A 25,992-nucleotide genomic window follows, 5' to 3' on the forward strand; every position below is an offset into this window, starting at 1 on the left:
CTGCAACTGTGCTCTAGATATTTCGTGCAGAGATGAGCATGTGAAAGCAAGTTCCGAAGCGTTAACCTGACACATATTTTTCAGTCCTGCTATGGATAATTAGATTTTTTCAGGAATGGGATTTAAGGAGGAGTGAAGACGTCTTTCTCGCTGTTGATGAAGTGCAGACGTGTGCGTGTCGTTGGCTCATTAGCGAAGATGAGCCGCAGAAAACCGAACTAAATATAAAACACGTATTTGTGTCAGACCATTGCTGCATCCTTGCATAGCTTAGTGCAGTTTTCCTGTTGCTGGTTGACTCATAAACAAAGACATTTCATGCCGTTCCTTCAGCTGGATCCAGCCTGTAACCCTCCCGCATCTTCACCCATACTTACCCGTCCATCTTTTTTTCATTCTTTTCATATAAAGTATGATATGGAAGCTGATTGAAGACGAGTAAATGCTGCGTAAGATGAAGGCTCTTAAATTGAGAAACGATTGATTGCAGTCTGATCGTTACCCGGAGAAATGAGCCACAGCAGTGTGTGTGTGCACAGAAAAACTGGCATATGCTGGAGGGTGCTGTAAAAGACAGCAGGGAACTTCAGCTTATTTACTGTTATCAGGATTAAAGTGTAATGAACACAGTGTCTTCCGTCTGTTTTACCCGTTTTGTTTGGGTGCTGCTGTTAGAGGCCTTTAAAGATCTTTAGCTGATTATATGCTATTACAAATAAAGAACTGACTTTCAATAACAGGCATAAATTACATTTTCTTTTCCAAAATAACATTTGAAATAATATATTAATGATACGCTGGCGTCTAATGCTTATGCTTTAGCCAGGCATGAGGCACAGCTCCAGGGATTTTGGTCCAGACTGAAATATTATGACAACAGATGGATGGATTGCCATGATATTATCTCCCAGAGAATACCTTTTATAATTGTGGTGATTCCCCTCTTCTCCCTCTTGCACCAAACGCAGACAAATCTTTCAGGTTACTGGTAAAACATCTCCACAGAGTTTGTATACAGAAATCTGTGGCTCCCGAAGGATGAGCTATTCCTCAGGATGAACTTTAATAACTTTATCAAGCTTTTTATCTGGCACCCTCACAGCTTCAGACGCCTGTAGAATTAATCAGTCTTAGCTCTATTTCATGTTAAGCACAAAGCAGTAAAAATTAGCATTCTAACCCACCAAATAACAAACATACGATAATCAATGGTAAAATGCATTATCCATAAATGTTCTGAAAGAGTTAAAATCACTGTAAACCCACAAAGCACCTTTTTAAAGTGGACTTCTTATGCTTTTCCTTATTTTCTGTCATATAAAGTTATACTGGTGTTGGATGCTCATATTAATCATGGCCGAAGATTCAAATAATGAGGTCAGCATATGTAGAAGGAGCCCAAAGCTCAAGCTTAAGACAGTTTTTCTAGTCTTGGCTGTGTTTGATGTCAGTGAGAGCACTTTTTCTTTAGCCCCACCCACATACTGTCCAAAACGTCAGCTTATGAGGGGCAGCCAATCAGAAGAAAGCTGGCTTAAAACTCGAGGAGCTAGCGCAGTTTGTTTCAGACAGATTATGAACAGAGGGTTTGAACCAAGACTCAAAAAATTATACATTTTGACTATTTTTAAACTGTAATTAATGCAGAACTACTTGAGTCCAAGAGTAAAAAAGATTAAGCCATAAAAGGTCATAGTAGCTCCCCTTTAAGGTGCCAAATAAGGAAAAGGGAGTCATTTGTTTATATAGCAGTAATTCACAGCATTGCAAAAGCAGCTAACACGTGAGACCTAAATAAACTGTTTCAAACTGATATTGTTTTTTGTAAACAATTCTCTTTCTTTCTGTGGTGACCCTGCAGCTGCAAAGAAGGCTCAGTGGCTGCAGAAGGAGGAGAAGGCCCGGCGTCTGAGGGAGAATCAGCTGGAGGAGCGCAGGAGGAAGCTGGAAGAGCAGCGGCTGAAGGCGGAGAAACGTCGAGCGCTGCTGGAGGAGAAACAGAGACAGAAGCTAGAAAAGAACAAGGTGAAAAAGTCAAGCTTCCCATTTATCTGTTTGGTTCTTAAAGTTGACATCTGAATCGTCCAAAACTAGACTCTGTAACAAACACTGCATATTTGAACCCTTTCATGTTATTTTATAGGTTGATTTTGATGATTATCACTCAGCTGTTGGAAGAAGCAACCAATACTCAAAAATAATATTTATGTCCAGTCACAGAATACATTTCTGCTCTGCTTAAATTGAGCGCTAAGTAGGGTAAGGGAGTGTTTATGTAACTAAAACACTCTGCTGTACACAGTTTTTAGTATTCGGTGATTTCCCCTGGGACTTCAGATTGATAAATTTTACTATCTGACTGTGGAAAAACTGCTTTGTTGGATAACAGCATCATACAGCAGTAACTAGTCGTGTTGCCATCACAGAGAGGATGCCAAGCATTCAGCAAACAAGCTGCACATAAGTGTTGGGTGGACAAATTAATTGCTGACATCATAAAAATATTCCCATTATGTAACTAATGAGCTTCAGGGCCTTTTTGCACTCGATCCAGTTAGGTTTGGCTTCACATTGCAATTATGCAAGTGCACTAAGGAACCCTACGTGACATCTAAGCCTCCTGTCTTCCTTGCATATGTTGGCTGCATCTCATTATACTTTTGTGACCTCATTTACCATGCTTTTGCATGCTGTCATTTTGAATAGATTAAAATAAATGAAGAGATTCACTTTTTACAGGTTTACACACTGCTGCTGTGATTTAGCCTCTTTCATTCTACCTGAAAATCCCTGTTAGGGGATCCTACTACACTCATTTAAAGCTCCTTATTACTTTCAGAGTGGCTTTGTGTGACTCAAAATTCAAAATGATCCTTATTTACTTTACACTGGCCCTAGTTGTAACTCCCAATTACATTCACTGTCTAAAACAAGCAGTTTAAGCTATATTTCCCCTGCCTTTAAACCAGGTTTATTTTGATTGGCTGCTGCTGCCAAATGGAAGGTTTTAACATCAGGTGGGTGGGGCTTCTGGGCTCACACTCAAAGTGCAAGAGATTATCATATTAAAGATATCTACTCTAACTGACGTCACATCGGGCCAAGAGTAGAAAGAAACAGTGATTAGCTCGTAGTTTTAACCTTTGGGCATGTTTTAAAAGACTGTGCAGCATTAGTATAGTATACAGACAAGTGACCAATAGCCACGTGACATTAACTTGTCCACTCTTTTGGACATGTGACAATCATGGTGACAATATAGGAGGATCAAGTGAATAAGACCCCAGCCTCACAGACATACAGACCAGTCAGTAACCCCATTGTACCCGCCTGCTGCTAGTGGAAAATTGTTGGCAAAAAACATTGTGATTAGCTTGGTTGTTAGCATTTTGCTGCAATCATAGCTTGAATTGAACTCATGGACTTGCTGAACTGAAAAGTGTGATACAAACTGGAAATGGAGACCGTTTGCCTTCAAAGTAAAAGTTTAAAACATGTTGGCCACAGGGGTGAGGCACAGCTTTTACTTTGAAGGAGAACCTTATCCACTTCCAGTTTCCTTTGCACTTTTCTCAAGTTGTACTTATGCTGGGCTAGTAATTACCTATTAATTCTTACCAGCAGCTGTCAGACTCTATAACACAGTTAAACATCCTTTTGGTTATCGAACACATCAGCTTGTTTGTTCACTGCACATTTTATACATGTCTCCGTACAATATTTCTATACATCTTTCTGTACATTGTTACCTGTATATACGAACTTAGGTTGCTTATGTATATAGGACCACCTTGTGTCTTCCTTTTATATTTTATATTCCCCTTGCTATAAGAGCTGTGTAAAACCCAAATTTCTCATCTGTGGCATAATAAAGGTCTATTCTATTCTATTCTATTCTATTCTATTCTATTCTATTCTAATAATTAAGCTGTTAAGCTGTCATTTCCGGTGCATATTTACTATAAAGATGTCATAGTTTAACACTGACTGTGTGTTTCTTCATGTAGGAGAGATATGAGGCAGCTATCAAGAGATCGACCAAGAAGACTTGGGCCGAGATCCGCCAGCAGAGGTGGTCCTGGGCAGGCGGACTAAACCAGACCTCCCGCAGAGAGAGTGAGTTTCAGATGAACCTAAACTATAATTATAATGATAATAATAATAATAGTAATACAAGCACATATGTATGATTTTCTCTCTGTTAACTCAAGTCTTTGTGCTGCACAGACTTGTGACTCACTGCTTCAGCTGATGCAACTCAAGGAAATAGCTCATGAAGGGTTTGCTGTCACAAGGGTGGGGTACCAGAGGCAGATGACCTACTCAGTGATTTATGATTATACCACTCGTAATTCCTCACTGTTGTTTGGGCAAAAATCAGTCCTGAGCGTCACAGTTGTTCATTTAAACTCAGAAGGACGAGCTTGAAGGTAGCCGTCACGCTCACGTTTCATTAGATCAGAAGTGTGAAGTGTGTTTTTTCAGGGAGCTGTGAACTTATTTCCCCGTTTTCAAACTTCTGTTAATGCTGTGTGACGGGGTGGTGCTGAGGGCAGCACAGTTACCTCTCCTCCAAAGTGTGAAAGGCCCTGATTGTGTGTGGAAACGTGAGTGATATTTTAGTTTTGGTAGCAGGAAGAAAGCTCGAGGTATTTACTCTGAAATGTGACTTCTAACTACACCCCCCCCTCCCACACTTTCCCCCAAATTTCCTCCCCATTTCCCTCCAAATCTGACTCCAGATTAGATGATAGTGAGTCTAATCTCAGAAAACGGTGAGTCCCTGTTCACAGCTGCATGTTCCAACCAAAGCAGCCCCGTCTCTTGTCAGCCCTCAGCTGGGGCCGCCGCCTGCACCCCGGCCGCCTTGTGAACAGTTGTTGTCTGTTGCGTTCTCTCCGGTGCAGGCAGATGCTCGGCCTCCACGGTCAACTTGCCGAGACAGGTGGACCCTGTCATTAACAACAGGCTGTCCAAGTCCTCTGCCACGCTCTGGAACTCCCCCAACAGAAGTAAGGACGACCCGACGTCAGTGTCCACCAGGCTTCCTCTTCCCTCTCCCTTTCCCTTCCAGTTCATCCCCCTCCTTTTCCACCTTCCCCTTCTCCTCTTACCCTAATCTGGTTTTGTTTTATTATAACTGTCGTCTCTGGTGGCCTGCCTGCCTGCCTGTGCTTGGTGACTGGTCATTTACCACCTACTCCCTCCTCTTAATCACGCTCTCGGTCTCGTGTGCATCGTGTTTTTGTTTTTTTTACTTTTTTCTTTAATTTCAGTTGGTGGCTTGTCATTGATTTGAGTCTCCTCTGCATTTTTGATCAGCCTCCCTTTCACCTTGACATCACTGAGCCATATTTTGTGATATATTTTGGTGTTTCATAGGCTTATAAGTTCACATCTTGTCACCTCCTTTTTGGTTGTCCCCTCCACTGTACTGTTGGTGGTTGGCTGTGCTGGTGGTGGTGGTGATGGTGATGGTATAGGTGGAAGGTATAGTGTGATTGTTGCAAGTGAATCAACTTTATCAACTAAATGCAAATATATATTTTTATGCTGCCTTAAACTATACAATATTGGATTGTTTCCTTTGGTTTTACATGTTTATCGATGTAATGGCTCAGTCACACTAGAGTAAAAAAGGACAGAAACTTCATCGCGACTAAGAAACATCAGTAGTGGTCCAGGGAATCTGCAAGTAGTTTTGATCTCAAGGGTTTGACAGTAATAAACACAGACAGATTGCCAAAACATTGCAATCAATCTGTGCTGATGAGTGCTAATTAGCTGGGATGCATCTCTTTGAAATAGAGGGCGTTACTCAACTGGTTGTATTCTGATTATATGAGTGTAAACAAGCAAGGTTGCTGTGCACCCATGTCATTTAAATCGCCATCCAGCAGCAACAACTATTTGTAGAGGAACTTCTGTTTCAAGCCTGTAAGGTTATGGCTGGACTCTCACCATAAGTAGATACTTTGAATTTCTGTGTATGCTGACAGCAACAGCTTTGCAGCTAATGGCAACAGATTTGTTCATAATCACTGAATTGTTACAAATAGATTGCACATAACTGCTAGCTTGACTCTATTCAATCACAAGCTGGTAGGAGACTAATATCAGACTGACGCTGTTTTATTTGTTTTATCGCACCAAAAGCCACTTTAATGATGGCATCTGACTGCAAGACTAAAGCAAATGTTTCAAAGGCAACAAGCTCACAGGGTTAATAGTTTTGGTCATGCCACAGTCTCCGGCCATTATTTTCCCTGCACAATCTGATATCCCTGTGTTGGTGTTATTCTTTTATCATCATAATAATATTGATCCAGGATCAACATTGCCATGACCACTGATGATGTCTGAGCATTTAGTTTAGCATTAGCCAAAATTTTTGAATGACCAAAATGAACTAAAACCAAGCTGAACGTTTGTTTTAGAAGAGTTTTATATAGACAAATGCATTTTTCCCTTTTCCCCACATTGAAAAGCTATGACATCACCAATGTGATTAATCTGTTACAATTTTGATCCTGGACAGACGTTATTATAACGATGCAGCTACAACACCAGCACGCAGATATCAGATACAGTTTTTTGACTGTAGTATAAGACATTTTCTTACTTTTAGGTTTATGTAAAGATACTTTTCAAGTATATATTACATCATTCCTCTTGTTCAAACAGTGCATAAAATTAAGCAACAAGCCCTACAGTTAAAATAAGAAACTCATCATGAAACTGTGCGAGCTAGCTCTGTAAGGTTCAACAACAAGTTGAAAGTTTTTCCTCCAAGATCGTGTTTATGCTTAGAAGTGGATTTTCTAATTTCCTGAATTGTTGGTATAACTTAAATAGGCGTTAGCACGATTATTTCTACACCGTGTGTGGACTGTGCACATAAGTCAAGCTAAACAGCAACATCAGCATGCTAACATGCTCCCAATGCTAACACGCAGACTTTTAGCATATATAAAATTCCCTTAGTTTACTGTGTTAGCATGCTGGCATGTTTTTATTAGTACTTAACACAAGGTTTTACTTCAGAGGGAAAATGATAAAATGGAGTACTTGGAAGCATAGCCATCAACCTGAGTTAGTATGACAGTTTCACTGTAGCTCATCAGTAACATGAAAAAGCTACTCAAATATTTCTGCCATTGCTGTTAATTACATTGTTGTTGTCACGCACAACTTGACAGATCTAGGTTTGCTATATATATATTTATATAAAGCTCTTGCATATTGTCTCAGACTTATATCCGTTATATGTGTACTCAGCTGAGATTTCAGAGACCTTTTACTATAAACAAGCCACATTCACGCCGCCGCCAACCCCTCCAGCATCAAAATGCAAACTTTTTTCACTCTTTAAAAGCAAAAAATAATCATAGACACAAAGTAGTAAATTGAAACAAATTGCCACCAGAATTTGATGAAAATGCACAACAGATTTGGATTTTTCTTTTTTTGCTTTTATCCATTTGTTAAATTTGAAACATTGCTGTAGGTAATATTTTTTCATTCCATTAAAATAATATTTCAAATATCTGAAACTTTTGTTTGAGGTTGTAGAAAAGTATAAGATGATTTTAGCATGCCACGTAACAAATATATAAAAATATTTCACTAAAAATTCTTCTAAAAACTGGATTTTCAGGCCAATTGTAATTGTCTTTCGATTATTTAAGGAGTTAGTTAATAATAACAAGAAATGTTATTTTACAAGAACTGAATAATTTCAGGTAAATGCTGACAATTAGACATTTAATCATAATAATAAATAGAAGTAGTCGCTTTAAGATATTTTTCAGCTTGTAACAAACTGAGCAGTTGTCTTTTTGTCAGCAGTACAATAGTATGTCTAAATTGCTCTATCAGACTTCTTTTATCAATCTCCCGAGTTCCCACATACACACACTTAAGCGACACTGTCTTCATCTCATTTCGTCACGCCTCATGACGTGTTATTATTGATCGTATCACCCACGGTGCAATCACCAGCTCGGTTATCGGCTCGCTCGCGAACACAATACAGATTCAGATTTTGTGCTTGATCATCACTAATACAGACACTCCGATACTGCAGGCACATGAAAGGACGGTCGATAGCAGAGCTGCTGTCTCTGGGCCAGTTTGCAGAGGGTGGCGGGATGGTGACGTTTACAGATGCAGGTACCTCGAGGTGAACGGTCGATCAGCAGGCGGCAGCTCAGCCTCCCTTTGCCGCATTGGAGAAGGAAGAGGAGGAGGGAAAACACTGTTGCTTAGCAACAGGAGGTAGTCGGGTTATCAGTTTGTCATAAAACATGCTGTGAGAAGGATCTGTCCTGTGTGCAGCAGAGGTGACTGCCTTTACGGTGGAGGTTTAAGAGTGGCGGCATCTCGAATGAGTCGTAGCAGCTCTGATCACACTGACCCTTGTGTACATGTGGTGTTTGTCTGTAGGTGAGGTGTCTCACACTCTGGCTGGTGTGTGTCGTTAAAACAGAGGAATGAAAAGAATCTGAACTTCATCGTCACACATGGACGCTTCTATAAAAAGCATGTTGTTGGTTAAAATTACCGGACAACAGACAGGAAGTCGCCAAAAACCCGACCGGCTGTCGTAAATTGACAGACGTCACAGTGAGACTCTGTCTGGCTGTGGGGTTTTGGACCAAACAGTGAAAGCAAGACTGTCAAACTCATTTTAGATCCTGGGTGTGATGTGCAGCCTAATTTCATCTCGAGTGGACCAAACCTAAAAGCGTTTGCTTAAATCTTTAATTTTTTCCCAGTTTTTGTAACAGTAGCCAAAAAAGCTTAAATTAAAGTTACCACTTTTTACATTTAAACAACTGACAACAGAAAGTATTTCACCCAGCTTTTCTCATTTAATAATGAACCACAACAACAACTTCTCTATATCTAAAAATACTTTTAACCTTTCAGACATTTCCACTGTTGAGTATTCGGGTTGGCATCACCACAAAAGGCTTACCATGTTTTTGTACTTTTGTTTTTTACCATTATTGAAAAGTAACAGTAACTAAGGGGTTTACTCCAGTTTTCACACTTAAATGATACAGTTTGCTGAGCTGTTTTTGGCCCCCGGTCTGCATGTTTGACACCAGTACGTGATGTTATTGAGACAATAACAATATCGAATTACCAAGTGATGCTGGTAGAAGTGAAAGTACGAGTTCTGCTTTCTTCTGTCATTTGTTAAATGTGGCATCATGTTTTTAAGGCTGTGGTTTTACTTCAGTTTCTTTTAGTTTAATAATACTATTCACAGAAAGTTCTCTGGAAAAACAGCTGAGTTTAAGCCAGGGAAAATACAGAGTATATTCATCTTTTATTTATTGTGGAAAAACTACTTAAAGCTTAGCTCCAGGAAAAACAGATACATTTACCACACTCGTGGCAAACGAGCACAAGCTTCATGCTTCGTCCTGCTTCTTTACATTTCTCACCTGACCCTGACGAGAGTCTAGTTTCCTCTCAGACCTCTTTAATTAGCAGCAGTATGCTGAAAAAATAAATGTTCTAGAGTTCTACATATTGTTACAGTGTAATAATATGTGTTAGTCATTTAGATAAATACTAAAAATACATTGTTTTTCTTACAATATGCTGCATGGATTAGAAAGAAAACCATCTAAGAAGCAAGGAGGGCTAAATGTTAAAATGTTAACATTAATAGTAGAAATTGTCATTATGTAACTGATTAGATATTTAGATTGTTGTTATTGGTGCTTTAACGCCACACTGTTTACTGCTTTAAATATTGTAAATCATCATTATCTATAATCTATAAATCATTAAAAATGTTGTATTCAATGTTTGCTGTTTTAGTTTCAGCATATACATACACCGCCCAGTTTTACTTTGTTCTGTATGTATTAAAATGCACACCCAGTTATCTGTATACGTCTTTATCGTCAAACCTTGACTCAAACCACGTGTACGTGCGCTCCTGTGAGTGCCATTTATTCTTTCTTTCTCCCACCCTTTATTACAATCTGTTGGATTATATCCTCCTGTTGTTGCACGCTGACCCTTTATCACATGAGACTCGCTAAAGAAGCACGCAGAGCCATGTTCAGGTCGGAGGAGTGCGTCTGTGCTTGCAGGACAAACAGCACAGAACCCAGAAAACTCTGAGGGCCCTTAGCAGTTAGTGTGGGGTCGTGTAAATGGCCAAAGTGGGTCTTACCTTTGTTTTTGAGTGGTAAGTCGTAAAAATGAACTGGGGACACTCCTCTGTGTGTGTGGGTTTTGTTTTTTTTAATATTTGATGTCTTTGTGCACAACATGTTCAGGCGTTCACCCTGTACGACTTCTCTTCAGTGTTGAGTCTCATCATGTCTGAAAGGCAGGCTGGAGTTTGACCAAACATTTCTCAGCAGCAGTAAGACTCACTGGATGAGTTAAACCTCAGCGGTCAGAGCTAAAGAAGCACTGAGCTCAGGAGTCTGGGGATTTCCTATTTTTCCTATTGTTCACAAATCCCATGAATAAACTGCTTTATGGGGCTCCATTGTTGCTCAAAATCTCCGTGACATGCAGTTTTTTTTTACCGTCAGAGTGCTGCCACAAACTATTCCCTCCAGAACACCAAATGAGTATTAATCCGCTGTTGAAAATAGTTCCTACAGTTGCTCTATTTCTTCCTGTTGAAGTTTTACCTTTAAATCATATATTAATTCTTAGGCCTCCAGTTTATCCATTATTATCTACTCTTTGGAGAACGTTCTCTGATTGGCTGCCTGTTGCAAACCAAAGGTTTGAACAGCAGGTGGGTGGGGCTTCTGCACTCGCTTATAGGTGTGTGTGCAGGTGATCGTGTAAATAATATGCCTGTTTGATATCATACAGAGCTTTTGACTCACAGGATGCTGGGAACCAAACCCCAACAAAAAGAACAGATTTTATTGTACAAAGCGATTTGGAATAAAGTATTTATAAATCAAATAAAAATTGAATTTTAATCATATTTAATTTCTTGGTTCCACCTGCTGATATTCGAATCAACCAGTGAGCGTTGATGCTTCCCAGAAATGTTTCCGTAGCTGAGCTTGCATTCAGGTGCAGGTGGAAACTCGTGTAAAATCCTGTGGACTAATCTGCATTTTATTCCTGTCTGAGAATTCAAACCCTGAAGACACAAACACATTGACGGTCTGAGGGTTTGTCTGGCTAAATAAACACACGATGAAGGTGTTTATTTACAGGTGTTTACATCATAACCAGGTAACATTTCCTCATCCGGCTTCATGTGTGTGTTTTCGTGAGGTTTTCAGCAGCACACGAATGCAGCATAAAAACTCCACTCTGCATCGGATGTAGAGAGGGTGTGTGAGTGTGCGTGAAAGTGTAAAGTGGGAGGTTTTTTAGTGTGTAAGAGGAGTATCTGCTGTAACACTAACTCGACACTGACAGCGCCCTCTTGTGTCAGCCCGCAGCCTGCGCCTCAGCCCGTGGGAGAGCCGGATCGTGGAGCGGCTCATGACGCCGACGCTGTCCTTCCTGGCCCGCAGCCGCAGCGCCGCCACCCTCCTCAACAACAGCGACTCTCGTGAGTGTAAGACACCTGCTATACCTTTCTACCCTTACTCTGCTTAACCTCTGCTCCTGTGCACACACGTCTTATTGTCTGTAGTGATTTTTTTCATTCCTTTCATAAAAGGGAAAGAGTTTGTTTGCTGTGAATCAAACAAAACGGAATAAGATCCTAATCTTCCCCCGTTCTTTTTATCCTTTGTGGAGCATGTGGTATGTTTGTCCTAAACTGTGCCTTGGTTTACTTCGTGGCACATTTATGCCGAGTTCTACACAATATCATCACAAAAACTTCTCAGTCTGAATGATACAGACAGAAAAATGAACGATGATGAGGTCGTAAATCCCTTCATGTCAACCAGTGCCAACAAAACACAAAGCTGTTAGATTGTTTTTAATCCTTGCCATAGCTTGGAGTGTGAGCTGCTCCTGCCGAAACATACAAATCCAAAAGTGGTAACATCTGTTGGAGGCCTTGTACTGTTGTCATGGATGTAAGCAGTCCATGACACATTTGGAATGACGGTGTGCTGGAGTGAACACAGCAAGCAACAAGATCACTGACAGTCTCTGGGACACATCGACAGGCAGAACTATTTTCCAGGCAACAATGTTACTTCAGACTTTTGAATAATATCAGCAGATTTTACAACAGAGATACTAGAGCACTATCTGATGAGCTTGCTCCCATCAGGGATGTATGGGAAAGATGTGTGCAGCTCATTTCACGGAAGGTCAACCCAGAGCCTGAGGTGACAGTGGGTGAAGATTTTGCCCCAAGGAAAATGCTCCTTATGGCGATACATGTCCAGCAATCCAAGCAAATACTACATAATCTGATTTGATATGAATACGAGCTATGCATGGAATTGAAAACATGGGTCAAGATTGACCCGTAACACCACAAATGTAACCATACAGTAGTTCATGATATTAAAGTAAAAAATAAATAGAACAAATTTATTTTAGAGAGCTCTATTCTGATACTTCTCAGTAAAAAGAAGTTAACATAACAACTTTTTATAGATCTTTTAGATAATTCCTGTGAGATTCCAATTACCATTTTGTTAGATTGAGAACGAGAGGTATGCTGTAAAGAAGGCAAAAGAAAAATACTAAAAGCAGCCTTTTCATGGATAAAAGACCCGTTAAAAATCAACCCATTAACATAAGAGATAGTAATAGTTTTGTAAGTAGGTACTTAAACAAAGTGAAGTAAAAAGCAAACTCGCCTCTCTTGCGATATTTTTTTGACTGCCAGTATCTGTCACTTGTTGCATAATTGTTTATTTAGTTTGTTTGTCCCTTTTTTTTCTGCTCAGTAACATGACATGAGAGCCAAGCTACGATTGGTTGGAGATCAACATTAATTTATGATGTAACATTCACCTAATCGGACACAGTGACAGAAAAGATATATTCTGTGATCTGAACCTGACATTTATTGTTTTCTTTCTGGAGCTTTTGGTCACACAGTTTGGTCCACAGGGTTTTGGACAGAGACAGTTTGTAATTTCCCCTCTGTACACCACCGAAGTCAAACAACCAGGATATGATCCTTCTATTTAAACATAAGTGAGTTTTTCTACGTACTTTTGAACCTCTGGAAATGAAGGACTACTTATAAAAATGGCAGTAATTGCTTGACAGTTAGTTTTATTAAATGTCTTTAATTAAAGCTGAAAGTCTGCACTTGGCTCACATCTGGGTTGGTTGATTTAAAGTCCACTGACTTGGTGTACAGATGCAAAACTACCAAACATGTGTCATTGTCCAAAACCTTCTGGAAGACATGAGCTTTAAGACATGGCCTCCATCATCTGTGCATTTCTATTACTTTTTCAGAATTTTGTTCTATTTTTAAGTAAAACTCATATTCAGTGTTGATGAGGCGAAATGTAGCTCGAGCTAGTGTTGTCTCATAAAGTGCAAAGATGCTTTAATTAAATATAAAGCTACAATGGAAAGCAATAAAATTTGATTGTGTTTTGAGTGTGATCAATCCGTCACCTTCAGCTCGGCTTCCGTCACTTTGTCGGTCAGCAGGGTCAGCATGTCGTGTTCGCCGTGTGGCCTCACCGTGGGGTTTTTACCACCCTGCATGGTGTGTGTTTGTATGTGTGTGTGACCTCGGCCCTGCTGCCGCTCTCTGCATGTTTGTTTGTCACTCAGACTCTCACCACTGCTCCCGTTCAGCCTCGGCCAGCCCGCTGAACGCCTGCTCCCATCATCACCCGCACCAGAACACCGCAGAGCGCTGGAGGGTCTCCTCGGCCAGCACGCCGGACATCACCCAGCGCCAACGCCGCCGAAACTCCACCCCGGTAGGAGAGCGTGATTAGGATTAAACAGTTTTTGAGTATATTATCATTTTCACTAAGTAGCCCTGATATCCTGCTATGGTAACAGAAATCTGCATCAGGATTAATCATATTCTAATCAATACTTCATATAAATAATTGTTGTGTGTTGTTCATCGTAACAAAACTGTCATAATGGACCAAAGTTTCAGATCAGGTCAGAGGTCACTAGTCATCATCTTCAGACAGAATTTTCCACTCTAGGATTCGAATGATGAGTGACAGGAGTGACAGCCCTATTATGGTCATCTCAGCCATAGAGGCCACACCCACCATCTGCTTAAACCTACTTGTGAGGGGCAGCCAGTCAGAAGGCAGTTGGCTTAAAGGGGGAGGAGCTAAAATAGCTTGTACAGAGTACACAGAGTAGTAAAAGTTTTAGTTAGTTTTCAGTGGAGTAAAATTAATTTTAACGCTCCAGTTAATGCCATAAAAACAACAGCTAACGAGACATTTTTTGTCCAGGAGGTGATTCGATGAACATGGATGGTAAATGAAGCCCAGAAATAACAAAACTTCCTTTTATAAAAACATCACTGGATGGTGTCAAACATTACATGCAGAGAAAACCTTGAATAACAAATCCAACTTAACAAATAACGAACAAACCCAAACAGGGGAAAGCAAATTGGAAAAAGGTGACTGATTCTATTGTTGAGTCTTTCTACAGCACACAGCATGAATCACACACAAACCTTATGAAAAGTATTATACCTAATAACATTCAGAAGACTGCAGCTATAATGAACTGGGTTTCATTTTCCAGCTCCAGCAGGATTTAAATTACACGATTATATAATAAGGTAAAAACTGGTTATTTGTCTCATCTCTTCCTTCAAGGTGGATAAAAAGAAGAAAGAGAAGAAGGACAAAGAGCGAGAGAATGAAAAAGAGAAGAGCGCTCTCACAAAAGAGAAAGTGCAGAAGAAAAGACAGACGGCATCGCCTACGACCACGATCCAGAGATCCAGGCCAGAGACCAGGTATCGCAGCAGATTACCTGCTTTACATCAGATAAATATGTCCAAAAACTGTGGTTTATTAAGCAAACGGTTAATTAACTCTGTGTTAATTTAGGCGAGAAGCTGGGAGATAGACTGCTTTAGCCTTGGAGCAGATTAATGTGTGGCAGATGGTCGAAGGTGGAGTAACCTAACGTTTAAAAGAGACGCTGCTGGACTCTAGCAGCAGGTCTGTTAGAGTGAGACTTGCAGTTCTCAGACAGAATCGGGTTTTCCTCCTGAATGATCACAGGAGGAAATGACGGCTCTCTGCAGAGATTCATGACGGCTGAATGTGGAGTTTCACATTGAGTCACTCCCAACTTCCACATGACCTAGTTTTGTTTTTTTATGTAGAGCGCTGGGAACCTTTTTACCTTTTCCTGCACTGATCTGAAATGTCGTTTCTCCCCTCTCTCTCATCTCTGGTACTCGTTCTGCTCATATTTCACCTCCTGTCTGCTCCTCAGCACCCTGAGGCCCAAAAACAGACCTCCGTCACCTGCCGCCCCCAAAAGTCGCCCCCTGTCCCCACTGGTGCCAGCAACAGGTGCCGCGAAGACCGCCTCGGGCAAGAAAACGCCTCCTCCTCCTGGCATCAAGACCCGACCGAAACGGGCCCAGACGCCTGCCAGAGTGCAGCCCCAGGCGGTTTCTGCTGTCACCGTGGAAACGGGCCATGAACCCCAGCAGCCCGACACTTCAGAGGAGAAAAAGAGTGAGTGTGGGTATCACGCTGATGATGTCTGTGGCTTCAAGGTGACCTGGAGGTTTTGGCTGACATTCACCATGCAGTAATCTGTGTGTGTGTGTGTGTGTGTGTGTGTGTGTGTGTGTGTGTGTGTGTGTGTGTGTAAGCTCAGCTTACAGTGACCTGAATGCATCAGGAACTGAACTTGACGATTAATTTAGTGACAGTTTTGTGACTCTTCCGTGAAACGTGCAAAAATAAAACCACAATCCTCACCCTAGAGTGTTCACCGATGTCCTGTCGAAATCAAATGCTCAAGCCTGCATCCAGGAGGATGTTAATAAGAAGTTTTAACGTGCATTTCTGATTGAAGCATCCAAGTCATGCTCAATTTGTAGGCAAATCTATAATTCCTTCATTCCCGATTGCATCTATTCAGTGAAAACGATAAAGAAAACAGAAGCTGAAACATGCAGCCATCTTTAAATTCAGCTTTAGTTTTGTGATAGAACGTGATTCAGCTTTGTGGTGACAAATAAGATGTGTGTAAATCACAGAAACAACCATAGATCTAGAAAATGTCTGGAGAGGACTGTCAGTACGCCGTCATGTTGAAGCTGCTCTTTTGTTTAAAGAGGAGGAAAGTGGTGAGGCGTGATTGACGTACTCGCTCATGGTGTCTGACAAAATGTCTTTTCACGCTGTCGCTGTGATCTGTGCTGTGTGGCTTCCTTTATAACACTGGAAGCTTTAAAATTGATTAAATGCTAAATCAGACCTTACTGTTAAAACGTCTCTTTCTCGCCTCTCTATCAGCCCCGGGTAACGTTCCTGCCATCGTGGTGTCCTCCGCACCGGCCACTCCTCTTTCTCCCAGCCCGCCGGTCGTATCAGCAGCGTCTCCAACTGTACCGAGCGTAGAACCTGCGGCGACCACCGTCAGCAATCCCGCTCCTTCTCCTGCACCTGCTGCCGCCTCCACCCCGGCCGCACCGGCCAGCAGCAGGCCGTCGGCAGGCACTAACGACCCAGAGGAGGCCGCTCGCGTCCTCGCAGAGAAACGCAGACAAGCCCGAGAGCAACGGGAGAGAGAGGAGCAGGAGCGTCTGGAGCAGGAGCAAAAGAAGAAGTGAGACCTGCTGTCCACACAGACTGTGTGCCTCATAAAATATGATAACACAATGCATGACAGACCATGTTTTCCTGAGTTTGTAAGGCAGATTTTGGATAAACACTTAACATTGTGCTGTGATCTAAACCCAAATAGACACTCACTAGTAAACAAAACATTAAAGCAACACAGTTGCTTTAATGTCAGCAAACCTACAACATAATAAAATGCATCATCTCAGGCACACGTTCAAAAAAGATATTATTTAGGAGAGGGCGCCACAGACCGCTGATGCGAATGCAGCTTGTAACGCAGAACCTTCTCCTCAGGATCCTGCAGGAGGAGGCAAGGGCCCGGGAGGCAGAGGAGAGGAAGCGCAGGGAGGAGGAGGCTCGCTTCATGGCCGAGCAGCAGCGCCTGAGAGACGAAGCCAGGAGAGCTCAGGAGGAGAAGGAGGCGCAGGAGAGAGCGAAGGTCGAGCAGGAGGAGAACGAGAGGCTGCAGAGACAGGTGGGTGATGACAGGAGTTATTAAGATGCTGCAGATTATGTCATTCCAACTTGAATAAGACCAGTGCATACGTGAGTCCAGGAGGTAGGAACGCTGGGTTTAATGGTGGTTTAGTCCCGGGCTTTAAGCTAAGTCAGTAAAAAAATTAATAGATTCTGGTATAAATATGCTTCAGTACATTTCATTTAGTCCACACAAAGGCTTCAGGAGGGGAACAATGATTCGAGTTGCCTTCCATCACACCATGATAACCGTAATATGATAAAATGCACACATGGGCCAAAGTTTACCACTTCTCTTGAGGTCTCTTGTCTGCCTTCAGCATTGAGCTGTTTCTTCATACTTTGAAGGGTGCAAAGGATCCACTTGTGCATCCTCGATTATGGCTCCTCCTGCAAGCCTCCTCTCCCCTCTGTCCTCCACATACATTCAAGGATTTCAAGACATCCTTTCTGAGATTGATTTTCAGGTCACAGGCAGTAGGGCAAAGGAAATGAGAAGGTGCGACTTAATGAAAAAGGAAAAAGCCAGAGGACATGAGGAGAGAAGGCAGGGATGTGCGAGTTAGGTGCAGAACAAAGCTTTAACATGATGGGCAAAAAATAAAGTGTTAGGTGGGGTGTTCATGAGGAAATAAGCATCACAGTGCAAAAAGAGAAACTTAGAAGCTGATCAAAAAGCAATAAGGCAATAAATTAAAAAATCTCAGTGCTGTGCTGTCTGATTGAGAGCTCTTCTCTCCCTAAATTTAAATGCTCAGAGGCATAATTACTGAGAAAAGTCAAAGGGGAAAGTATGGAAGTCTACTGGATGTATGGAAGCTTGTTTCCAAAGGTTTCGGAGTAATAACTCAAAATTTCAAGTTATTGTGTCAGTTGAAATTTTGAGATCACTGGTTGAAACGAGCTTCCATGGACTTGGGCCATAATGTTCTGAAACATCAGAACATTTTTATAGTATACATCCAGAGTGACCCACAGAGCTACAATGGACACATTAGTGGGAAATACACTTCGTTGAAATAAACCAGAATTATCCTTTAACCCCTTCGGCGTGTTTGTGGTAATCCAGTGAGAATCAGACACCCGTTCCTGACAGATCATCAACTCCACTGTAAATACCCTTTGCTGTGAAACCCCACTTTAATTTTCCATTAACCACCATGAATCCCAGTGATCCCCACATGCAGTAAGCCCATTTACCATCTGGGCAGATTAATGTGCAGGAAACTGTGCTGCTGTGAGCCCAAACATCAGCCTCTGTGACTGTCTGGCATCTGGGCAGATTAAAGAGTATGAGTATGTGCTGCTGTCACTCATGAGCACTAACAGTCAGAGGGCCCTTGTCTGCTGTGGGCACATTCCAGCTGGTGACCTCCATAATGGCGATGAGGGAGCCATTGTGATGGTGGAGGGTAGCGACGGGCCTGTGCTGCCTCTGTCTCGGTCGCCCGGCTCTGGATAAGCAGCGTCAGTGCGCGCCATGCCTGAAGCACTCAGCTCGTCTCGACTCCCCTGCTCCACTCAATCAGGCCATTGTTCCACCCTGACAGCGAGCTTGCTTCACAGTGGAGTGGCCTCATATTTTTTTAGAGGTCATTTCGCTCAAGTGTTCAGCTAAATGGTCTGAAAATGCGCAGGGCTTGGGGAAGATGCAGGCAAGATTTAAAAAACAGCTGGCTGCACCTCACGACACCTTGTGTTGTTTTCACTGCTGCATTTTAAACATATGTGTGTTTAAATATCCAGTCAAGTATGTAATGGGGGTTAAATAATATGAGGTCAGACCTGAAGGCTGCAGACCTGCAGACCACGCTGAGCAGGTGCTGCCCCCTGGTGGTCAGTTGGTTTCATTTGCATGTTTTTTAATGGTGTAAGGAGCCCCATCTCACTCAACATATGATTGCTGATTGCAGCACACATGACAAGTGTCAGATGGTTATAAGAAGTCAGTCTCATAAATATTTTTGAAGCAATTATTGACTCAAAACTGAAATATTTTAGCAAAATGTAAAGATGTGTGCAAGAAAGGGCCTCAAGCATTATCTGTCATGCTCGAAGAAGCTTTTTTCTTTCTTTTTTTAATTGTCTACATATGCAACAGGTGGCTGGTTTAATATTATTTGACAGCTCACAGCCTTTGCAGAGGGAGTTTCTTTCTTCTGGATGAAAGCCTCAAAGTGCCGAAGAGTCGGGTTAAAAAACAGCTTTGTTACAGCCACAATCACCCAGATAAACCGCAGCGTTTATAGCACAAATGAGCTTGTTTGCTTATTTCATTTGCTATTTTCATTATGTTGCATGGTGGCACGGTGGTTAGCACTGTTGCCTCACAGCAAAAATGTCTGAGTTCAGGTCCACCATCAGGCTGGCGTGAGTTTTTGTGGAGTTTGTGTGGGTTCTCTCTGGGTACTCTGGCTTTTGCTTTGGCTTTGAAAATGTCCTTTCTCATGGCTGTCTTCAGAAAGTGGGGATCTTACTGGCCCAGTAGGCACTGCCAGTCCTCTCCGAGGCCCTCCCCAAACTGCAGCCGTATTATCACAGCTTATTCCAGCTGTAGTCACATCAAAAAGTCATAGTGCATTGTTTTGTAAATACAAGAAAATATGTTTCATATATAGCCTCTCTTTTATTTCTACCTGTATGTTACTTTATTAGGTACATTTAAACTAAAGTTTTCTTATTAAATCTACCTTTACACTACCTATAATATGTTGTACAGCTGTGCGGACAGTGTTAGGCTAATATCCCGTTCCCTTTTGAACCCTCGGTCACCTTTAACTTTTACTTGGTAAGATTTAGAGCAGGAGGGACGCTTATTCTTCTTTTTCTTTAGTTTTACTGTGAAAAACGTTTAAACTTGCTTCATATTTGTATCTTCTTTATTTCAGAGGGAGGAAGCTGAAGCAAAAGCCCGCGAGGAGGCCGAGCGTCAGCGCATAGAGAGGGAGAAGCACTTCCAGAAAGAAGAGCAGGAGCGCCTGGAGAGGAAGAAGGTGAGGCCAAAGAGAGAAAAATATCATCTGTAGAGAGTTCAGAAAGTCACAGACAGTTCACAGTCGAGCTGAAAAACAAGAGCACTGATCTCTCTGTCTGATCTGCACAGCGCCTCGAGGAGATCATGAAGAGGACTCGGAAGAGCGATGCGGGAGATAAGGTCGGTGTGATTCATTCGAAACAGGCTCCAGACTGAACACTTGCTCGCCTTTGTGGAATAACACGAGTCTTGTTCTGCTCTTTGCAATCACAGAGGGATGTCAAAGCGTCTCCTCAGGTCAACGGAAAGGACGCAGAGCCGAGTAAAGGTAACCGTCACCCCTCGTCAACCTTTAAATCAGTCACAAAAGAACACATGTACTCATTCACACGTTTCTACTTTGGCTTTTTCAAAGATTATATCCACCTTTGTGAGATTGTCACCTGGGGCTTTTCCAACCCAAAGGTCTATTACTAACCCAGGAAATATACTGTATATAATAAATGGGCATTCTTTCTTTGGCTTTGAGGTTCCACCAGACAATGGAGTGCTAATATAATGCTAGTGCATGCCACCACAGTAGGTTAGTGTGGTGAAACCTGAGATGACCTTATAAAAAGGCAGTTTATTCCTTCTGTTGTGACACGGGAGGGTGTGCTGTTGTTTCGGCTTGTCGTGTACCTCCTCTTTGTTGTAACCGGACACAAAACACAGACATTGGCAGATTTCCCTGCAGGAGATTCCTGCAGATATATACTTTGATAAAACCTCCGGTATCTGTTTCCTGCATCAGCTTCTTCCCTTCCTGTTCCAGGACTGGACTTTTGTCTAAGCTGCGACACCTTAGGCATGAGCAGAAATGTTTTGTGGGCGGTATGTCCACCAGTATGTCCAACCTAACTGGATCATTAGGGAAAACTACTTTTACTGACCCAAAGAAATCATAAAGAGCCAAAAGTAGAAAAAAACTCTCTAAACTTGACCTCTTAATGCAAAAGGAAGCATGAAGTTTTGTCTCAAAGCGATTAGCTGCACATACAATAATCTTGTTATTTGAGATTTTGGTAGATCTTGGCTATTTTAACAGTTTACATATGACAGAGACTAAAGAATATTAAAGAAAAGGCTGCATTTAATAAGTAGATGTGTCCAAATGTTAGACTGATTCTGTAAACATCTGAAAAGGTTGTTAATGTCCTTTACTTGTCCACGAATTTCTCTGCAGCTCCTGGAAACCTGCAGGCCCCCAGTGCATCGGTGCTCAACCCAGCACAAAACGTTTCCAGCCCTGTTGTTGTAAACGGCGTCCAGCCCTCCGTGCACCAAAACGGCGTCTCAGCCAACGGCACTGACTTCGAGGAGATCATTCAACTGAACAACAGCGGCGGCAGCGGTAACCCCAGCCAGCAGCAGAGCGGGCTGGTGAGTGAGCCGATCATGGCGTTCGAGGGAGGAGAGCCCTTCTTGATGAAAACAGGCCCCATGAAGCCTCAGCATGTCGCAGGTACAGAAACACAACATCAAACAGGAATGTGAGCAACAGGGTGGCTGCTTATCAGTCCTGCCCATCTACTCTAAGACATATGGTAAACATTAGCATGCTAATGTAACAAGGCTACAATTCTGTATCTGCCCAACAACACTGTGTTATTGTTGCAGGAGTAGGTTTACTTTTACAAATCAGCTGCACAAGAATGTTTCTCATGGTAACAGCAGCTCCATTATTAGCTAAACTTTACAAGAAAACACGCCACCCTCGGATAAGAATCGAGGACCAAACCCAGTGTGGCAGAAGTGAGACATAAAACCACTGCTAGCTTAAGAACATTAGAATATTAGAATATAGAAGGAGTTTAATATGAGGTACGGAATTCTCTGAACGTGATGCACATCATCTGCACAAGCGTCCGGATCTATTTTTGAGGAATTCCTGGATGACAGTCGCCTCTGATGAACATGTTGGGCCAGCATGTGCCAGAGGAAATTAAATTGAGGTTAAGTTAAAGAAGAGTAGAAAAGAAGACTGAGGTTGGGCAAGAGAAACATTCAAATGACATTAATAAATCATATTTACACATAAATCTAAGAAGCAGCTGCACAGAATTGTGTGTGAAGGGTGAGTTCACCTGTCGCAGAAAGAAGAATTATTGTTCAGTTATATGGAGAACAGGAGGAATGATTTCCTGAAGCAGTGTGGAGTGGAGTGGGTGTGTCTTAGTTAGGGTCCTTTAGGCAGCATCGTCCTGCTGAAACCTGCCACAGGGCCAGAGGTGCTGGGATAAGTGCAGGCTGGAGCACGTCATCTCAGCACCTCTGTTCAGTCAGGTTTCCACCAAGAACGATCAAGTCAGAGATGAGCGTGCAAGGCTGCAGCAATAGCTCAGTCTCAGGCGACTTCAGTGGCACTAATGAAGATTTCAATAAGCAGAGATCATTTGGAGGACTGACCATGATTTATTGAGATAGAGAAATTCATTAATTTGACGATTAAGCTCCTGTGATCGATCATGGCAGAACAGAATCCCAGGATTTAGGACCTAAAACCTATTTTTCAATCTTTGAAAACTTGTCCCCTCATCCGAAATCAATCTGGCACCCTTCAACAACGAGTCTCATTTTCATCGAACATATTAAACATAAAACGAACGATACTCACACTCAGGCTTCTGGTTTTGTTCTTTTCCTCCTCCGCAGAGGTCCTGTGAGTCGCCACACATCCACGAAGACGCGCCTTTCGTCTCTGCTTGAGCTATGAGATTCATGCCACACCACAGCGGCTTATAAAACAGCGTGCCAAACAAAACAACCAGCGTTCACCTGCGCTGATTCCACATCCACGGTATCCACAGCGGTGGGACAGCAAGGAGGAGCAGAACTGGCTGGAAAAAAACAAACAAACAAACTCATCTGAAACATTTAAAAAAAAAAACATAAAAAGCTTAAGTATTCTCTGTCTTCACCGCGTGTTCTGGTGCAGCATTTTTGTCAAGTTTTACCGAAACGTCACATGCAGATTTTATGGTGCACCTTAAAGATGACTGACTGTGTAACAAATTTTAGAAAATGCAGTATAAAATCCTGGAAATACATAATATTTGACAATGGTTGTTATTATTACCATCGCTATGATATTGTTATTGTTACCTTAAGTTGAGCATTGTGTGTGTGCGTGTGTGTTTTGCTGTTTTTTGTCTTGAATTACTGAGTTATTTAACACGGGGAGCATCGGTAAGGACTGGCCACAGTGTATGTAAATGAATAATGAGCCCGGCTGCCTCGGCCTCCTGTTACGGGGGATCTGTGAAATAAAGCTTTATGAAAGGGAGCGAGGTCTCCGTGTGTTTGTGTGCGTCTGTCGGCGATACACAAACGCTCGTCTAACAGACATTTACAGCCCTCGCCACACTGGACTTGAACTTAACTTTTTTGTCTTTCTTTCTGGAGCAAGTGGAAGGGAAAACCTTTGCAATGACTTTATCATTTGTTTAAAAGTGCTGACTTATGGCAGAAACAACCCTTCATAGGTTTGGGTTTTACTATTTTTATGTTCTTTAAGTGACAGGACTAATACAATTTGTGAGAGCAAGATAGCATCCTTTCTAAGCTGACAACTGGGCAGTTAACACCCAGAGACTTGGACTGCAACTGCTATGGTAAAAGTTTAGAGTTTAGAGCTGAATGAAATTAGATTTGCTTACAGAGAGGCCAAAGAAAAACCTGCAGTGATGAGATGATCCTGGATCCTTTCAGTGAGACCTGTAAATATGGATGAAGAAATCTAAACTGTTCTCCCACAGTCCCACATGCATGTTCAATTAAGTGGTGTGAATGTTTGGCTCTTTTGAAATGTAGCTTTATTAGAAGCTGATAAGCCGGAGTCTGAAAGACCAACATTAACTGAAAGTTAGCAAGGAATCAGACTGCTAAGGAACTCTCCTTCGACCGCTGCTCCATCCTACAAGCACCTCCAGACCCATTTATTTGTTCCTTCAGGAGGTGATGGGAAGACAGGGGGGTGGTGGACACGTAGCTGATTCAGGCAATGAGCACTTTTTCTCCACCAGGCCAGGCTGCAGGGTGGGACTCCAGTGTTCCTGCTCCAGGTGAGATCACTTGGATCCAAGATTTCCTCTTGAACAGGATCATCTGAATCTGGCTCCTCACCCAGGACCTGTGACCAGAGGCAAATTGTCCGAGAAAACATAACTCCTGGGATCGCTAAGGCACAAACCCCCTCCACCATGGAGAGGACTAACATACTAAAAAACATGACACATTTCACTTCAAACTAAAACAGGAAATACTCAAAAGGCAAACAACCAACACAGATATGAAGTCTAAAAATGATAACACAGAAGGCAGGAGAAGAAATTAAAACAAAAGACTGAGTAAGAACTCAAATACAGCGCAGGGGTGATTACACAGCAAACGTCACTGTGACCCCAGTCACTGACTTAAAGGTGAAGAAGGTCTGAGCGAGGAATTTGAACCATCACACATTTGTTTAGTGCATTTTGGTGACATTTTATCCTCCAGTTTTCACCTTTTCAGCATCAGTTACTGGTAGAGATGTCTTCATATGGCACAAGATTCACGAATTTAGATAGAAGACGCAGCAGACTTGTGGTAAATACAGTTTGGTGGTGATTCACATTCAGCTCCAGATGGGGGCAGCATTGAGCCTGAACCACAACTGTGATGATTCTCTTATTATCATCATCATCATCATCATCAGAGGCTGATTTTCTGCTAAGTCTAAAATCCATTTCCGGGTTTGGCCTTGCCCTCAAAAGGAAAAAATCACCAGTATCATAGTAAAAAGGTTTGTTTTTTTTAATGTGAGGTGTTAATTATCTATGTTTTTCTCAAATGGCTAGATCTGGCTGCTTTTGTTAGTCAAGGAAAGACATCCGTGGGGACCAATTCTGGTTAAGTGTATTGTCACAGACTAATTCTTCTGAACACAAGCATTGACTCAGATGCACATCTTAAACTTGAGAAACTAGACTTACTGTATGCAGCTTCTCTGATACATCTGAGAAAATCTGAAAACTCACTACAGTAAAACCAGGCTCCAACTATCACTATCCCACTGTTTATTATATTTCTGTCCCAGCTCGGGAATCTGTCTCGATAAGATTAGATAATAATAATTGTCATTTTTCTCTGTATTTGATGCAGGCTGGGATTCAGGAAGTCAGTTAAGCCTTTATGAAACTGAACATAGAAACATTTTAAAACAATTTCAACTCAAAAAATTTAATAAGCTAGAATATTTTAGTGAACACACGAGGACCCACACCAGATTCAGATTGTATTTTTTGTTGTTTATTATAGTGTATACAGTGGTTTTAATGTTCCTCAGCTCTCCAGCTCACTTCCCCCCATCACTAAAAGAAGGAAAAACCCTCATTAGAGTAAATATCTCCACCTGCTCCATCCACCTCCCGGGCACTGTGCCCCTTGAGTCCTCCGCACCACCCCTCCCCTGCAGTGGAGCCAAAGACAACACCCCTGCCACAATTCTCTTCATTTTTTGCAGGATAGAAAGAGCTAAAAGAGCTTTTGGACATAAAGTATTTCGTGTTTGTTATCTCCTCCAGATAATAAAAACTCTGATATGGGATATGTCACGTGATCAGTCCGCAAAGCGCAATAAAGGTGCTGCACAGCTGGCAACTACAGAGAAACTACAGAGAAATATGTGATTCAGTCCTCTGTGTCAGGTGATGTTAAACCCAAACCAGTTAAAATACTTTTAAAATGATCAGAAAGTCCTTGGAAGATTTCCCCCCTGGC

The 25,992-nt window shown here is 42.0% G+C and overlaps 1 protein-coding gene across 11 annotated transcripts in view; it reads left to right on the top strand.

Moving 5' to 3' along the window:
- The window catches only part of LOC308384019 (uncharacterized protein), a 59,486-nt gene extending 35,972 nt beyond the window's left edge, over positions 1-23,514 (top strand). Inside the window, exons 4-17 of one of the 11 annotated variants that reach the window (XM_080862306.1) lie at positions 1,862-2,025; positions 4,008-4,116; positions 4,908-5,012; positions 11,441-11,566; positions 13,717-13,868; positions 14,745-14,887; positions 15,376-15,629; positions 16,413-16,725; positions 17,037-17,217; positions 20,108-20,212; positions 20,323-20,373; positions 20,467-20,521; positions 21,419-21,697; positions 22,888-23,514. In XM_080862306.1, coding sequence (XP_080718432.1) covers positions 1,862-2,025; positions 4,008-4,116; positions 4,908-5,012; positions 11,441-11,566; positions 13,717-13,868; positions 14,745-14,887; positions 15,376-15,629; positions 16,413-16,725; positions 17,037-17,217; positions 20,108-20,212; positions 20,323-20,373; positions 20,467-20,521; positions 21,419-21,697; positions 22,888-22,898 — 2,048 coding nt within the window. In that variant the 3' untranslated portion in view covers positions 22,899-23,514. The remainder of the gene's footprint in view (positions 1-1,861; positions 2,026-4,007; positions 4,117-4,907; positions 5,013-11,440; positions 11,567-13,716; positions 13,869-14,744; positions 14,888-15,375; positions 15,630-16,412; positions 16,726-17,036; positions 17,218-20,107; positions 20,213-20,322; positions 20,374-20,466; positions 20,522-21,418; positions 21,698-22,887) is intronic. The other 10 variants (XM_080862309.1, XM_080862312.1, XM_080862310.1 and 7 more) reach the window with 10 other exon arrangements.
- Positions 23,515-25,992: the final 2,478 nt, after the last annotated feature.

Source organism: Rhamphochromis sp. 'chilingali' (assembly GCF_963969265.1).
Source record: "Rhamphochromis sp. 'chilingali' genome assembly, chromosome: 17".
NCBI lineage: Eukaryota > Metazoa > Chordata > Actinopteri > Cichliformes > Cichlidae > Rhamphochromis > Rhamphochromis sp. 'chilingali'.